The sequence below is a fragment of the Rousettus aegyptiacus genome, unplaced genomic scaffold (genome assembly GCF_014176215.1).
Source record: "Rousettus aegyptiacus isolate mRouAeg1 unplaced genomic scaffold, mRouAeg1.p scaffold_m13_p_2, whole genome shotgun sequence".
Classification (NCBI taxonomy): domain Eukaryota; kingdom Metazoa; phylum Chordata; class Mammalia; order Chiroptera; family Pteropodidae; genus Rousettus; species Rousettus aegyptiacus.
Window position 1 is genome coordinate 25,314,131 of NW_023416295.1, and position 17,771 is coordinate 25,331,901.

Genomic DNA, 17,771 nt, shown 5'->3' on the forward strand with positions numbered 1-17,771 from the left:
ACACACCCACGTACTCCTGTGTGTGTGTCTGTGTGTGTGTGTGTGTGTGTGTGTGTGAGAGAGAGAGAGAGAGAGAGAGATAAAAAAACATTTCAAATTGAAAATATTTTTAACATGTAGGTGCATTAATTTAAAAAGTAGAGTGTAGGTATAAAGCTATAAAAATTCTAGTCTCTCGTTAGATATTTTAATAAAACTGCCTGAGGGCAGGGGCCATGTCTGCCTTTAAAATATTTACATCTGCTGTGCTTACCCGTTTAGTGCTGGACTTGTAGTAGTTCATTATTTGTTGAATGAATAATATTTCTTGTTAAGAAGCCCTAATATTAAGTGAAAAATAACTTTTTTTAGTATGAATAAATATAGAGTTAATTCTGCTTAAACCGAGAATTCTGCTGGTATTTGTAGCTGATTAATATCAGGAGTAAGAGCCATCTCTGGTTGGTTTTCTCGCTCCTGCCAGGATATAATATTAAGATTATGCAAACAGAGGGGAAGAATAGCGTATGTGGGATTTACTAGTAAGGCGATTCCTCCCCAACCTTGAGTTTCTTTACAGAATTTGAGTTAATTCTAAAAGTCTATTTTAGCAAATATGTGAGTTTTGGATTTTCATGTTTAAGAATTGGAAGTAACTCCTTTGAAGAATACTAAGAGAGAAAGAACTGATGGGACAGACTGAGGAGGGAGAATCTAAAGAGATAGAGAGGTAAAGCAGGTTGCAGAACTGGAGGACAGAATTTTGGAATGAAACCATGGAGAGGAGAGAAAGGGAGATTAAGGAAGTTGAGAAAAGAGATACATTGTGGTAAATGTATTGATAAACTTTTTTATAATTTCAGTTTTTTATAATTTCAGTTTGAATAGATTCTTTGCTTAAAAATTAGTTTGAGTTAGGGTTCTGTCACACGCAAGAACCCTTGCTAATATTCATTTGTTAATTTTTACAAAATAGTCCTATATAACACAGCTGTTGAATCAAATTACATCCCTAGAAACATATAGGCTTATAGAAATATTATAAAAATACTCTGCTGAAGCTCAAGTGCATTGTACAATTTCCTTTGGTTTTTCTAAACTATTCCTCTATTGATAGGGAAATTAATTTTAAATATGTTGGTTCCTTTCAATTAGCATTTATTGAGAACCAGATAGACTGGCTACTATTCTTTTTAAGAAATGCACCTTTAGTTTTGAGTCATCTTAAATGAGATGTCATCTTAAATTTTGAGTCATAAAGTAGGAATAGTTAGCAGAAAAAAAGGTGAAATTCAGATGAAGAAAGAATATGATTCTTTGGTAGTTACTCCAGGGTGGAAATGAGAACCATATGGTCTCTCTCCAGAAGCCTGCCACCTTGTTGGGTGTGGAAGTTGATAAGGCAAGTGCACAGATAACCACCACATAATACAAAGTTGATTACCTGTAAATGCCATGGAAAGGTACAAAGTTCATGAGCCTCTCCGAGTAAGTATTTAACTCTTCTTGCGTTTAACTGGCACAGTGCTTAAAATTTGTTTTTTTAGATGAAGATCTAATACACATATATAACACTTACATTTAAAGTGTAAAAATTAAGTGGGTTTTAATATATTCACAAGGTCGTGCAAATTTCACCACTATCTAGTTCCAGAATAAACTTTAAAAAATACGAATGTTTTTAGCTGAGGTATGCCCTCTAGTTATCAGGCCCCACCACTTTCTATTGTCTTACATCTGTCAACCGCTAGTATTTACATTGGCTACATGACCCAGAAGGCATTTAAATTTGCTACCAGGCTTAAGAGAGTTGTTTTTTCTAGTTTCCTTAACCCTGGAAGCAAATGCCAAAATTACTCTCTGGGTACTGGTGTGGGGAATACTGGTTGTGTCCTGATAAGCATCTGTTTTTTTCCACCTCTATTCCTTTTGCAACTCTACCATCTGAACTCCTTCAAGACTGGTCCCCACCTCTGCCGCAGCCTTTTGTGAGAGATGACTTCTCATTGCCCTCGAGGGCTTCCTTAGAATAAATTTCAAACTCCTTTTCTTGGTCTACAAATCCTTGTATAAACTGGCTCTCTCTTCCCATCAGACTAACCTTTCTTTCTGTTTCATAATACACCAAACTTGTGTCCTCTACCTGAAACATTCTTTCTTATCTTTGCATGCCTGATTCCTTATTGTCATTTATATTTCACTGTAAATATTACTATTCAGAGAGGTCTTCCTTATTCATTAAATATAAAGCAGATACCCAGTCACTCTCCATACAATCCTAATTTAGTTATCACTACACTCATCATGGATGTGATTTTTTCTTTTTGTTGTTGTTTAATATTTTCTCCCTGGACTAGAATGTAAGTTCAGTGTTAGCAGGTCCCTTGTTTGTCACACCTAGAAGTGTATCCTGAGATTCTAGAATAGTGTTTGGCACATAGTATGCTTAATACATATTTGTTAAATAATGCTGAGTGAAAATGCTTGCTTTGAGCTATGGTTCCTGCTCTGGTTCATCTAGCTATATGATTCTACCCGTTTCTTCCAGAAATTTACCAAAATCTCTGGTATTTTGATTCCTTTGCCATCTCCAGTTCTCACTGCCTTAATGAGTTTATCCCCTTTCGTAATTGTTTACTGACATTTCCGTGGGGTGTTAGGGAAGGAGAGAATGTATTCTGTCACTCTTGACAGGTTGAGATGTTGCATTCAGGTTGAAAACATGAACAAAGGCCAAGTTAAGAACTCATAGCTTGTTTGTTTGTTTATTTGTTTTTTGAGAATACTAATTCATTTAGGTTGATCGAAGAGTAGTAAATAAGGTTGAAAATTTAGTTTGAGGACATGCCAGAGAGTATCTGAAATCATTTAATGAAGAGTTTGTACTTAATTCAGAATGTCATGGGGAATTCTTGAGGATGTTTGAGCAGAACGATGACATGAAAAGAGTTTTTAAGGAAGATTAGTCTGAGGGTGATGGACTAAAGAAGAGAGGTGAGTTCCTAGAATAGGTTAGGAAGTTCCTAGAATAATCTGAGAATGATATGGAATAGGTCTGAACCAAGGTAGTGATCGTCAAAATGAAAAGGAAAGCAAGGAATCAGAAAAATAGTTGAGCCTTCTAGTGCTGACACTGATAAATTGCTCTATGATAAATACAGTTTAGCGATGTGACTTTTATTTAGATGGGTTGTAAATGCCTTTTCTAGGATTTTTACATTTATGAGATAGATGAAACAGAAAACAGACATCTCAGCTTTGTTGGATGGGGGGATATTTGGTCACTTCTGGCACTTTCCAACTCTGGATGTTGCAGGACATCAGGGGATATGTTAATGAACAATGAATGCATGGTAAAAGTGTTTCACTGTATAACTAACTCCTTTGTTCTCACACTTAACAAAATTTTTTAATCAAAGCATCTTTAAAAAAAAATCCATCTTGAAGTCTCTATTTCGCTTAAGCCTTATCATTTAAGTACTCATTTTTGATTTAGAACTGAATTCTGATTTCTTCCTGACCTACTGGTGACATTAACCAACTACTTTTTTTTAGTTACTTGTTATTTTCCTCATCTGAAGGTTACAAATGATTTTCTTTTGCCTCTGTAAAAAAATTATCTGATGAGTATTTTTTTAAGATGTTAAGCTTTTATTTGCATTAAGTAAAATTAATTTTATGATGACCAGAATAAACAAATAAAAGTTAACAGTAAGCCAGGCAAATGTAATTTAGGAAAGGTAATATATGTGTAATAAAAACCAGGCGTTCAAGAAATATGTGTTATTTTTCAGGGTCCTTAGGTTTATTTGGTAAAAATGTTTTTCCGCCAATATGTTTTCTTAAGTTTATTTCTGAATTATAAATGATCTTTTAGTTGTTTTCCTAACTAAACTACAACTCTCTTAGGGCAGAGAGCAGACTGTCCTTTATTTTCTTTCTTTTATTTCCTCTTTCTCCCTATTTCTTTTCCTTAATTTATTGTGATATAATTTCAAACTTATAGAAAAGTTGTAAGAGTACAAATAACTCCTGTATTCCCTTTACCTAAATTCAGCTATTGTTTACTTTTTTGTCTAATTATCATTCCTTTCTTCCTATATGCATATTTACACATACACACACACTTTCTGAGCCATTTGAGAATAAGTTATAGGCATTATGCCACTTTATGACTAAGTTTTTTAGTGTATGTTTCCTAAGAGCAAAGATATTCCCTTATATAACTGCAGCACTGTTATCAAAATCAGGAAATGTAACATTGATACAATACTCTGATCTAATCCATAGTCCATAATCAACTTTTGTTAGTTGTCCCATTATTGCCCTTTATAGCTATGGTTATATACATATGTATTTTCTTGGTCCAGGATCCAGTCCAGGATCAAGCATTGCATTTAATTGTCATGTTTCTTTAGCTTCCTTTAATCTGGAACATATCCTCAGCCTTTCTTTGTTTACTTGACCTTCACATTTTTGAAAACTATAGGCCAACTATTTTGTAAAATGCTTATGATTTGATTCAGGTGATGCATTTTGTCAGGAATGATAATGTGTCTTAGTGCATCATTACAGCAAACATATGATGTTGGTTTGTCCTAATATTGTTGATGTTAATTTTAATCACTTGGTTAAGGTAGTGTCCCTCCCCACACTCCCTCCCTTTGTATTTTGTGGGGAGATAACTTTGAGAATATGTAAAATAGTCTCATCAAATTTTCACCCACTGGTTAACATATCCCCTGACATCTATTGATGAGTTTTGCCTGCAACAGTTGTTATTACAGTGGTTGCTGTTGTGGTGCGATCAAATTTAAGACCCACGGAACCAATTGAGATTAATTATGAGCCTTTATTAGCCGGCCGGCAACTGACTCTCCTCAGTTGAGAATCAGCCCCAAGCTTCCAGAGGAGGCAGCTTATGAAGCCTATAATCACATTAAACAAGCAAGCAGGTTTGCGGTAGCAGAAGTTAACATTAGCATATCTTTGCACAGGATAACTGCACCCTTAACATTAGTATATCTTTGCCCAGGATAACTACACCCTTAACATTAGCATATTTTTGTACACGATAACTACACCCTTAACATTAAACAATGGAAGCAGAAGTTGGCCCTTTGAAAATTTTCCACCCTTAACAGTTGTAAAATGGTGATCATTTGTCACTTTATTTACATTAATGATTTGGTATTCTGTAAGGAAAAGCTTTCGTTCTCATATTTATATATTTATATCATGGATTCTTATTTTATTAAATAGGTTGTAGTTTCTGTCATAATTTATTTTGAAGCTTAAATTGTCCCAGATTCAGCCCCTGGAACCCCCTTCAGGCGAATTTCTGTGTCCTTATGACATGTCCTCATCGTTAGTGAGCACTTTCTGGCACAAGAAGATGTTTTAAGGGCTTGTCTCCCCCCCCCCCCCCCACCCCAGATGTGGAATCAGTACTCCAAGGATCTCTGGTTACTTTTGGGGTAGAATATATATTTAGAAACCAAAAACTGGGCACTTAGGTGCGCTAATTGCTACTGTGGTATCATTGCTACAGGACCCTACAAGACACACCTACAAACACACATACACGTACATCTGTCTTTATTTCTACCCCTCCCTTTACCTCTGTTTGAAACCCCGAGTTCATATTGATGATTCACATTTAAATCCAATGGCTTCTTTGCCTCAGGCTACAACTATCTGGCATGCTCCCCCCCTACCCCCTCCAAAAAATATATATATATACACACACATACATACATACATACATACATACATACATACATACATACATACATACTGCCCTGAGGGGTTAGATTTCCTGGCATACTTTTAGCTCTCTTGTAGAGGAATAGAGCAAAAGTGCAGAAAAACAATAGTCGCCTGCTTCACTAATGAGGCTTTCAAGAATTTCAGGACAGTTTCTCCTACCCAAGAGAGTAGAAATTGTAGCCTATACTTTCAGATGAAGCTGAAAGAATATATGGATACCATCCGCTGTCTCTGAAGATCCCTGTGTACCCACCCAGGTAGTGTAGTAAGAACAGTCCCCAGTATGGGGCAGAACAAGCAAGATGAACCTCTCTGGAAGCGTCATGGAAGCTTCATTTCTACAGTTAAGTGACCTTGTTGGTTTACCTAGGGCTGCTACAACAATCACCACTCACGGGGTGGCTTAAAAAAAACAAATTTATTCTCTTGCAGTCTTTGAAATGATCTTAAGGAGTTGGAATATAAACAAAAGAATTATACACTTATTCTTTTTTTTTTCAGGGTTTTTTTTTAGTTCTGTGATTTCAGATTATGGTTTATGATGTACTGTATAATAAGTAATTATAAAATTGATCATTAGAACTTCTTATTTATAGGAATGATAGGAGTTTCTTTGTAGAGCATTGAACTAAGATTGTTTTTTCCAATTTAGATAAAAGGGAGTTCCTGTTCAGTGTTTAGTAGACTAAGAGTATCTAATATTATGAAAATCTGGTTGAATATGGTTCATCATTCTGTAAAAGGAATTGCTTTACTAGAGAGTACATTTAAATGCTTTATAAATAAAACATTAATAAAATTGCCTTCGATTTGATTTATAACCTTAGGCATCTTAACTTCTATCAGCTGTTAAAATTGTTACTTGTTTTTATGCATCCTTATATGATCTTTAATCTCACAGTTAATGTACATAATAATGAAGAGGATATGTTATTTACATACTGGCTTGTCAAAAACAGACATAAAGAAGGCAGAAGAGAGTGAATCACCTCCTCTAAGTGAGGGTTTCACCAGGTTTGGCCCAAGAACAGTACCCCTCTCTGTTTATTAGGGTGGTTCAATTCCACGTGGAAATTTTACAAAACTTAGTTCCAAGTGTCAGCTCACTCCCAGAGGATCAGGCCATGCAAGTTCCCTGGTTGCTGGTTTACTGTGCTTGCTCCTCCCAAGCCTTTGAATAACGTAGTCCATCGCCTCCTTCTGACTCCCTTTTAACACTCAGGAGATCATAGCTTCCTTTAAATTTGCTTCATGCATAGGCCTACAAAAGGAACTTTGTTCTTAGAGAATTCGTTAATCAAGATACTTCTATGTTTACTATCACTCTCACAATTAGCATTAATATGAAGTCATGGAAGGTATTTTTTGCTTTCTTCGTATTCTGCATTTTAGAGTAATGCTCTTTGTAGGCAAACTATTTTGAAGTGTTGGACTCTAAGTAGAACTTGGGCCTTTTCTATAAAGGACCATCAACCTACAGAGAAAACATCAGTGATAGATATATGAAAATCAAATTTTGACTTTTTTAACTCATCTGCTTTATAAATTATGTTTATTTAAAAGGAGGCACACAGAGGAAGAGGATCCTCAGAAAAAGAACCTTGGTGTATGCACAGAACATACATACATGAATAAAAGGAACATGCCAAAGATGGAAAATTTTAAATTTGAGAAAAATCCAATTTAGATTCTCAAGTCACATTATGTGCCAAACTAAGCTACCTAGGTAAAATGTTATAACTACATAAAAGAATGAATACAAACTAAAAATTTACGTAAACATTTATCAGCTTTCTGGGTGAAGAAGAATTTACTGAACAAACTGTAAGAATTCAAAAAGAAAACTCGTAGCTTCGATAACAAAATAAGAAAACATTTAGTAATGTCTTTAAAAAGACCATCCCAACAAATGATAAAACCTGGGGAAAATGTTGCCATACACACTGCATGGTTATATCTTGAAACTAAAAAAGAGCTCATGTAAATTCAGTTGGTTTATTAAATTCCCAGTTTCCATTTGGTCAGTTTAAATGATACCATTTAGTTCACGGCAGAGCTAAAGGCCTGTGTTAAGAGTTGTAGGTCAAGAGAGAAACTTACCTCTTGGTACCCTATTCAAATGAGCAGTTAATGGGCCTTCTTCCCCCACGAGTCTCACTTCATTTTACACTATGTTGTCTCTTTCTCTCATTTTTCTTCTCAGCTCTGACTTCCTCTCTCTTCCTTTTGATGAGTCCTCTTCCTCTTTTTGTGCCTTACTAAATTTAACAGTTTTTTTTTTCCTTATTGTTTCTTTTGTTTGATTTAGGTTTCCTTCCTCTTGCTTTTATTGCACAAGAGTTGTATCTTGCGCAGTTGGGGACACTTTTTAAACCTGGAAGTCTTTACAACCCCTCACCCCCTCAGTGTCTTCCTCTCCTTTGCAGTAATTCTTCAGATCTTGGCTGAAGCATCACACCTTTCCTCTCTCCTTCTCAGATTGAGTTAAACTACACTCATGTCACATATACCTCTCTTGTAGCACTTAACACAGTGTTTCATCATCGTTGGTTTCTTTGTTCTCTACTAGGTTATATATTCCTTAAGGACAGAGGCTATCATGGTCACCTCTGTTCCTCCAGTGTGGCACATAGTAGATGCATAGTAAATATTAAAATCAAAGCTTCTCCTGCCTCTTTGGAATATTGAGCATTCTAGACTACAGAAATGCTGCGGTGGCATCTCTGCTCCTGTATTCTGAGAGTTTTCACATGATTTTAAGTATAGAGTACTTATTTTTACAAAAAGCAATTATTTTTGAATTATTAAAGGCACAAAAAGAGTTCAGTAATAAATAAGGCACCCTGCCTATATACCATGTATATTTCTTGCCACTCTCTAAGCATGGATTTGTATAAGTTGTATTTCCTCTCAGGACTTCAGTTTCCTTACCTATAATTATTTCTACCTAATATCTACAGTAGCCTTCTAATGGTCTTTCCCGTCTCTGATAACTCTTATACTGGCACGATGTTGTTTGACTAAAATACCATTTCTTCCTCAGCCCCTTCATTTCTATGGTTAGGAATCCAGTTACTTCTGGGGGTGGTGACTGGAGGTGGAGTGGTTAGGGAAGACTTGACTTTCAAGGTTTTCTATATGACCAGGTCCTACCTTAGTCCTTGACTTTTAAATCTCACTCTTGACTTCATTTTTTATTTGCATCAATCTCATGACAGTCTCACAAACACAGACTTTCTCCTTTGCTCTTTATAATTTGCCCTATGTGGAATGTGTTTATTCAAATTCTTAAGCTCTAATCTAAGCCCAGCCTTCTTGATAAAGATCATTAATCCATGTTACAGCGAGGAAATTGAATAGTAAACAAAAATATCTCCCAAGAGGAAGGTTAATAGGGAAAATATGCTTGAAAATTTAGTGGGAATAACATTGTTTCATACTAAGGCATACTAAATGGACAGTTTAATTATGTGTAGTGGAGCTTACTATATATCTTATAAATTTTGACCTGTAATATTGAGGTATGATTATTCACTGTTATCTGTGAAATGAAACCAACCAGCATATAAGCAATGGTTGTTTTTCCCCATTATTTCTATTTTTACTTCACAAATAACAAATGTAAATTAGTTTAAAATATTAGTTAAATCATTATTACTGTAAGCCATGATTTTTCTGTAGCAAATATGATTTTGAAATAATATTCAGGCCAAAATAAACCTCCTTATTGGCTGAGTTCTAATTCCTCCTCATTTTTTTCTGGGATGTTTGCTCGACATCTCTCAATCTATCTTCAAGACAGAATCCACACTCTTCCCCCTCCCACCCCCCCTACCCGCCGCCCCCCCCCCCCCCAGAACCTGCTCCCAGGAACAGCAGTGAGGACAGTGTGGCTGGAGGGGAGAGTGAGGAGAGAGGGCAAGAAAGTCTCTGAAGGCCAGGATTACCCAGAGCCTTCTTGAACTACCAACAACTTTGGATTTTAGTCTGTATTCAACAAGTCTGCACTGGGAGAGTAAACCTTTTCATTTGTGCTAGGGTACGTTTATTCTTTCAGGACCTTGATGTAATGGAGCAGGGAGTTTTAAGTGAAACTTTATTTCGCAAAGTACCTAATAGTCACAGAATAATAGTATTAGTTCTAGTACGATTATAGTTTCCTTACCCCTACTTTCACATCATTAAGGCAAAGCATCATATTAGAAGCTATCTATTTAAATCCAGATTATTTCGAAAACAAAATTTATAAGTTCTGTTTTCTTTTCCTTCATTGTTCTTCCCTTTGGAGAAACAGTTGACTGACTATGATAGTATTTTATTTGCATTTTTGGCAATCATTTCCAGTAAGGGCATTATGTTGAGCAATTTCAGGTTTAGACTGTAATTTAATTGGAGATAGGCATCGCTATATAACAAAGAATGAATTTCCTTACTAGATTGCGACTTTAGTGCAGAGCCTATTAAAAGGAATAAAACATTTCTGAGGGCTCCTCATTGTGTGTGTGTAGTAGATAAAAATGATGTGATAGTCTATGGCCATGCTACCCTGAACGAGCCTGATCCCGTCTGATCTTGGAAGCTAAGCAGGGTTGGGCCTTGTTAGTACTTGGGTGGGAGACCACCTAGGAAGACAAGGTGCTATAGATGTAAAAACATAAAAAATAAGGGATTGTAAGATGATAAGGTCCTTGTAGTTTGTGAGGTCAACCAAGGGTTGCCTCACCTAAAGAAAAGAATGTGATATTAGGGGTAAGAAAATAAGGATCAACATCAGCTTCTAGAGAATGGAGAGTGCTGTTAGAGTACAGATCCTTAAGAAGTGTTGTAGAAAAAAGCCAAAAACACAGTGGAGAAAGGAAAGCCTCTTCAATAAATGGTGCTGGGAAAATTGGAAGGCCACCTGCAAAAGAATGAAACTAGACTGTTATCTATCACCACACACCAAAATTAACTCAAAATGGATTAAGGACCTGAATATAAGACCGGAATCAATAAAATGCACAAAAGAAAACATAGGAACTAAGCTCAAGGGCCTTGGACGTAAAGAGGATTTTTTGAATTTGACCTCAAATGCAAGGGAAGTAAAAGCTAAAATAAATGAATTGGGACTACATCAAACTAAAAAGTTTCTGCTCAGCAAAAGAATCTGTCAACAAGGTAAAGAGACAACCATCCGAATGGGAAAATATATTTGCAAGCAATGCCTCCGTTAAGGGCGTGATATCCAAAACATACAAAGAACTCATACGACTCAATAACAACAACAACAAAAAACAAACGATCCAATCAAAAAATGGGCAGAGGACCTAAACAGACGCTTCTCCCTAGAGAACATACAAATAGTCAACAAATATATGAAAAGATGCTCAACATCGCTAGCTATTAGGGAAATGCAAATCAAAACCACAATGAGATACCATCTCACACCTGTTAGAATAGCTATAATCGACAAGACAAGTAACAAATGTTGGAGAGGATGCGGAGAAAAAGGAACCCTTATACACTGCTGGTGGGAATGCAAATTGGTACAGTGACTATGGAAAACAGTATGGAGGTTCCTCAAAAACTAAGAATTGATCTACCATATAACCCATCAATCCCTCTACTGGGTATTTACCCCAAAGACTTGAAAACCCATATCTGAAAAGATATTTGCACACTGATCGATGTTCATAGCAGCATTATTCCCAGTGCCCAGGACATGGAAGCAACCGAAGTGTCCTATGATAGATGATTGGCTAAAGAAGCTGCAGTACACATGTACAATGGGATATTATTCAGCCGTAAGAAGAGATGAAATACTGTCATTTGTGACAACTTGGATGGACCTTGAGATAATCATGCTAAGTAAAATAAGCCAGACTGAAAAGTTAAAAATCACATGATATCACTTATATGTGGGATATAAACCTAAAAGCAACAAATGAGCAGTATGAACAAACAGAGACTCGTAGACATGGACAATGGACTAGAGTTTACTAGAGGGAAGGGGATGAGGGAGGAAGGAAGAGGTAGACAGGGTAAAAGGGATCAAATATATATAGGGAGTTGGGGGAAGATAAAGTGGGTAAAGGGGATCAGATATATGGTAGCTGAAGGAAACTGGACTTTGGGTGGTAATTACACAATAGAATATATAGATGTCAAATTATAATGTACACCTGGAAATTATATAATTGTATTAACCAATGTTACCCCAATAAATTTAATAATAAAAAAAAAGTGTTGTAGAACCTAAATTTTTATTGGAAAAGTCTGAATAAATATCTTGTTAATTTTTATAAAATAATCCATGTGGTAACAGGAATTCAAGAAGGGATAAAATTGGCAAGGTATGTAAATGGTGAAAGTTGAATAGTTGCTTCAAAATTTCCATTTATTTTATGACTCATTGTTCCCTACTGATATTTTACTCGAGTTTGTAGTAGTATAGATAAAAACAAAAGTATTAATGAAAATATTTAAAGAGATTTTTAAAATCCAAATAATTAATTGGGTTTGAATAATAAGAAACTCACAAAACATACCAGACTTTGAGTCTGTAGTTCTAGTTGGCATTTTGGTAATTTAAAATACTCATTTATTTTTAACTATTTTGTGTTTGCTCTGGAAAATTATATTCCTATTGTTTATTTTTTTCCAGTATAGCATATTCCTTATGGGCAATTACAGTGTGTGTTCAGCAGGGAAGTGGCAGAATAAGTATTATTATTTCAAAGCACAATTCCTCCCAGACTGTTTTAGCTTATGGGTTATTCCAGTGTTTTTAGTTTTGAAGATTAGGGAGGAAGAGGAAGTTGACGATTATGTTCCTATTTCTGTTGCTTATTGGCTCTCATTATGAAGACTGGGTATTACTACTTATAGATGTTCTCAAACTACCAGCTATTATTGAGCAAGTCAACTGATCAAATGAGGTTTTTCTTTGCACTAATATTTTATGTTTTTCATGGGTAGATAACTTAATGAAGAACGATATCAATTGAGATTGATCTGTAAATTCAGTAATGAATAAAAAATCTTAGAAATAGTAATAACCTAAGTGAATTATAAAAATCAAATCTCTTTTAAGAGCCACCTTTATGAATTGGAAAATTAGTTGATTCCATTTTCCATTTGTCAAGGCAGAATGCCCTAATTTATACGTGCTTAGAGTAATAAAATTAAGAAATTGAAATGATCAGTTTCTGTAAGACATATTGATAAGCTGTGATCCTTGGTAGTTATTAAGCTTAAGAAAATTATTTCTTTTCAGTGATTAAATGATATAGTCTAATTTTCAACATTGTTAGTACTAAATTCAGTTTGATTTTGCAACATTATTTGACCCTTTCTGCAAATTTTCATATAGTAAAATAAGGTTTAAATTTTAACTTAATGATATGTCATCAACTCATAACCACAATTAAGGATCACAGAGGTAATTTTGTTGATTGCTGCTTTGTAGGATTGAGATGCCTACAAATTCTTATTCGAGATTAAGGATATCTTCTTTGATCTCTGAGGAATTGTTTAAACCAACTGACAAGTTTTACTCCAAATTTTGCCTAGATCCACTGGAGCAAAATTTGTGTTCAGAAATGTGATTCAAGAGTATGAAATATACAATGATGATGTTAATTGTGTCCCTGGGAAAATAAAAGGTATTACTCCAAGTTGAAGGAAAAGGATTTGTGGTCAAATAAATTTGGAATATGTAGTTTTAAGGAAACCTAAGCTTACTGAAGATTTCTCAGAACTTTTAGTATTAAAATTTTTTAAAATCAGATTAATCTTTAAGGACTCTTAAGTATCTGGTCAGTCATTGATCTTTGTTTTGTATAATCTTTTTCTCCCTTTACAATATAATATGCAAGTTCCATCTCAGATATCACATTATTTTATTAATGGGAGGAAGGAAAATATCTCTTTGTTTAAGGGACTTATACTTGAAAAGTTGCTACATATAGGAAATTTTATATACAAATTAAAGTTTTCAATTCTAGTTTTCTAAATATTTTTATTTCCATTCTAGTTCCTTAGATTTTGTAGGAACTAATGGGGAAGTAAGGTAAAAGACAGATGGAGTAGGGTAAAAATAGGACAGAAGGAGGAACTAATTCAACAGACTAAACTAGGTTAAAATTTTTGTTTGGTCTTTTCTCTGAAATGCTTGTTGGACGAAGTTTTTTCAAGATACTTATTGGTATCTAAACAGACTTTTTAAAAATAATAACTTGCTGCATTAGAGTCTTCTAAAATTGTTTTACTGTGATGTTTGAGGTACTTTAGAATCTATTAGTGGAGAGAACTGTTCTCTTGTAATATCCTCTAATTAATGGGAGTGTTCTGCAATTCAGAAATTATTGCTACTTGTGATTCTGGTCATAAACTGACATAGTTCATTCTTTCACACTTTTCTAAAAATTAATTGCTCATTTCTACTCACTTGTTAATCCTGTCTCCTATGACTTCTAATGTCCTTTTATAATATAATCTCTAGTTTTGAAGATTTGACTCTGGAGAGCTGCAATATATATCAGAACATATACTGCATAATTTTTCAATTTTAACCTATAACTATTTATTCTACACAAATGTCTATTTCAGATGGAGCAGTTATCAGATGAAGAAATTGACCATGGTGCTGAAGAAGACAGTGACAAGGAAGATCAAGACCTGGACAAAATGTTTGGAGCCTGGTTGGGGGAGCTAGACAAACTCACTCAGGTTAGAAATAGTGCTTGAAAAACTGGTGGAGGATTTTAAGTCATCACTGTTAAAAGTTTACTCTGTCGTCATAAGGATATGGATATAGGTTACATTTTTAGATACTGCTATACAGGGAAAATGAATTGTAACCCTAGAACAATATATTATCATCTTTGGTTACTTTAAGGAGTCTTTAAAAAAATAATACTTGTGACAGAGTATGGAGATTACTTAAAATCTGTTTCATATATTGAGATTACTGGCTACAAAGTTTTAAAGCCTAAAATTTTGAAGTTTAAATTTTAGTAAATTCTATTCCATAACTTAGTAAATAGGAATACATTTTACCACATAATATCCTCACATGCAGATATTTTCTATAAAGATAAATTGTTTATTAAAACAACTTTATAGCAATGAGAACATTAGAACAAAACTTATTTTCATTTATCCTTGAATATTTCTGGGAAGAACTTTTGTGAAAATTGCTTAACGATGAGATTTCTTAACTAGGAGAAAAGTAGGTAGTAAGGTGGAAACTTAAAGTACTAATTTGTTTCTCTGTTTCTATAGCAATCTGGAATTGAAACTGATAAACTATTCATGTAATTCTTGCTAGATCATATTGGAAAAGCAAACATGTTTGTGACCATAGTCTGTTAATGCTGAATTTTGAGAAGAATGCTTTTAGTTCTTCTAAGATTTCATAAGAATCATTCTTTCATCTTCAATCAGAAATAACATTATTTATTCTGAGAAAGGTCTTATATCTATAGTTGTGAACGGATTTCAGTTTAATTCTTAATTTTTTCAAAAAGGTGATTTTGGCATAGAGATGATGATTAGGCTATGCAGTTCTATGCTGAGGAGAAAAAGGAAAGAGGAAACCAAACAGTGGAAATAGAAAATGATAATGCGGGAAGGAAAGTATGTGATGTGTGGGGTTTCCTTGACTGTGTGGATTTAAAAGAAAAGACAGGTAGGTATCACTCCAGCTGTTCTAGGCGGAGTGGTACTCCATGCTACTCCACTGCAGATGGCATTTCTACTGGTTTGACACCTTTTATTCTTATATTTTAAATTCACTGATGTATAAGTGTGAAGAGCCAGTCACCCAAAAAAGCTGGCTCCTAAACTAATGCTGTGACTGTTCTTGTTGTTATATATATCTGTCTTTAGAGAGAAAGATTTTTGAAAAAACATTATGTAATGTGGCTCACTGCTAACAAGTTGCTTTTTAACACCAGAAATTGTGAAAAAATATTTTGCTTAGTGGCTAAAACCTCAAGGTTTTGTTTATTATTCTAGTGTCATCTATACACCTATTTTATACTTAAAATGTTAATGGGATTTTTCAATTTAATATGTTAAATTGGATTTAAGTTTTAAGTTGTTGATGAGCCTTCTGAAATCATTTGTAAAATTTTGTGTGTATTTGCATTTTTCTGAAAGGCACATAGATTTTATTAAATTCTCAGTTGACCCCTCAAAAAGGGGTTAAAAACCACCCTACTATATTAGCAATATCTTGGCATCAAGGAGTATTTCTTGCTCTTTCCCTTGTTACCCCAGCACCATGAACATGGCAGATAATTATAATAAGTATCTGTTTATTTGAACTGGTAAATAGATTCCTTTTAATATGTTAAAAGTTAATAAGAATAAAAGTTTTATTCAAGCTTTTTTTTTTTTTTTTTTTTTACAGAAAACATTACCTGCCTATCATTCTTCTTGAATGTTGTGTGAAATGTTGAAATAGGACACTGAATGGTGTGGTGTATCTCTTTTACATGATAGTTTTAAAAACTGGATTGACACTGAATTGGATTAGTTTTATCTTGAGATAAATGAACAAAGAAGATTGCATTCTAAACCAATTCCATGATTCTGCTATCCAGCATTTTTTTTTATTTGAAATCTATTTAATAAGAATAGATAAATTAAAGTTTTAAAAGACTAATCCTAATACTTACAAATTTATTTAAGTAGATGCAAAATAACTACTGACCCTTCCCTGGATTTCTCTTCTGTAAACATCTTTTTTTCCTTATTATAGAAAGGTTAGAAAAAGCCTCATTTAAAAAGGCGATGAGGTAACTTACAAAACACCATATCCTGAAGTGCACTGTAATTCTAGACTTAGCACAGGCAGTATAGCTGGGTTACAGTGTGCGCTCATAGAGCTTGTAAAGAACAGGGCTATTCCATTACTGTTTAGAGTTGTAGCTGCTCTTGGGTCTCACTAATTTTGAGTCCAGAATTGTGCCTTATCTTCAGTGTACTTCATGCCAAGAATGACGCTGTGCTGGACTAAAAACAAATTATTTTGAGGAAAGAGATAACAGAATTACCTGCATTGTTCCTTCCTATTCATCTTTCCATGCCTGTATCCTATTTTATATGCCTTAGTTTATTTTATAGTGAATTTATGTGAAATGAACTTAGTCATTAAACTGGATGTATTTGGAAAGATACTTACTCTGAACTATGACAATCTCAAGTGCCTTAAGTAAGCATATATCTAAAACTTTAAAAAACTTTAACCAAATTAATATGAAAACCAAGTATACCTTTCCTTAAGACTATTACTTAGAACTTTGTTCTCATTACCTATTGTATAACAGTTTACTTAATCATAAAACATATTTCTTGCCTGAATTTTATATGACTTATTAAACTTTCTTTTTGAAGAGTTTGGATTCTGACAAGCCTATGGAACCAGTGAAAAGATCTCCTCTTCGCCAGGAAACTAACATGGCCAATTTTTCTTATCGCTTCTCCATATACAACTTGAATGGTAAGACTTAATTGGAAATAAAATGTAAAATAGTATACTAAGTTATATAATGTGGAAACAATGCAGCTACAATTCCAGATAGCTCAACATAAAAACAATTTGCATGACTTGACTGAGTTCTTATATTTCTTGATTTCTGCATTTTATTACTAATTCAAATGATCACAGAAGAAAAATCAAACTGGAACATAACTAAAATAGTTTTCTAGTTGAGTTCTTAATAATTGACAGGGTATATACTCAGATGGAACCCTGCAGTAAACTTAATTTTATTGTTGCGTTTTCACTGGAATAAAGTCCAGTGAAGTTACTTCTTAGTAATTTTTAAATCAGCTCCTCTGGCCTTTATTTAATGTCTTCTACCTAGTCACTTTATAGTATTTGGATATGACATTCCAGTCTGTAAATTTTTATTTCTCTTTATGCCTTCAACTCTTTAGGTAACATCTCTACCAGGGCACTGATCATATTAACAATTTAGAGCTTCTGGTAAAAAGTTACATAGGAGATGTGGTTAAAACCATGAAACAATTTT

General features: G+C 34.2%; 1 protein-coding gene and 1 pseudogene across 5 annotated transcripts in view; both read left to right on the forward strand.

Moving 5' to 3' along the window:
• RAPH1 (Ras association (RalGDS/AF-6) and pleckstrin homology domains 1) overlaps positions 1-17,771 on the forward strand; it is a 73,636-nt gene that overhangs the window by 12,138 nt on the left and 43,727 nt on the right. For all 5 annotated transcript variants that reach the window (XM_036237814.1, XM_036237813.1, XM_016161927.2 and 2 more), the window contains exons 2-3: positions 14,338-14,457; positions 17,131-17,236. In XM_036237814.1, the coding sequence (XP_036093707.1) occupies positions 14,338-14,457; positions 17,131-17,236 (226 nt within the window). The remainder of the gene's footprint in view (positions 1-14,337; positions 14,458-17,130; positions 17,237-17,771) is intronic.
• On the forward strand, positions 10,277-10,395 carry LOC118614270 (annotated as a pseudogene).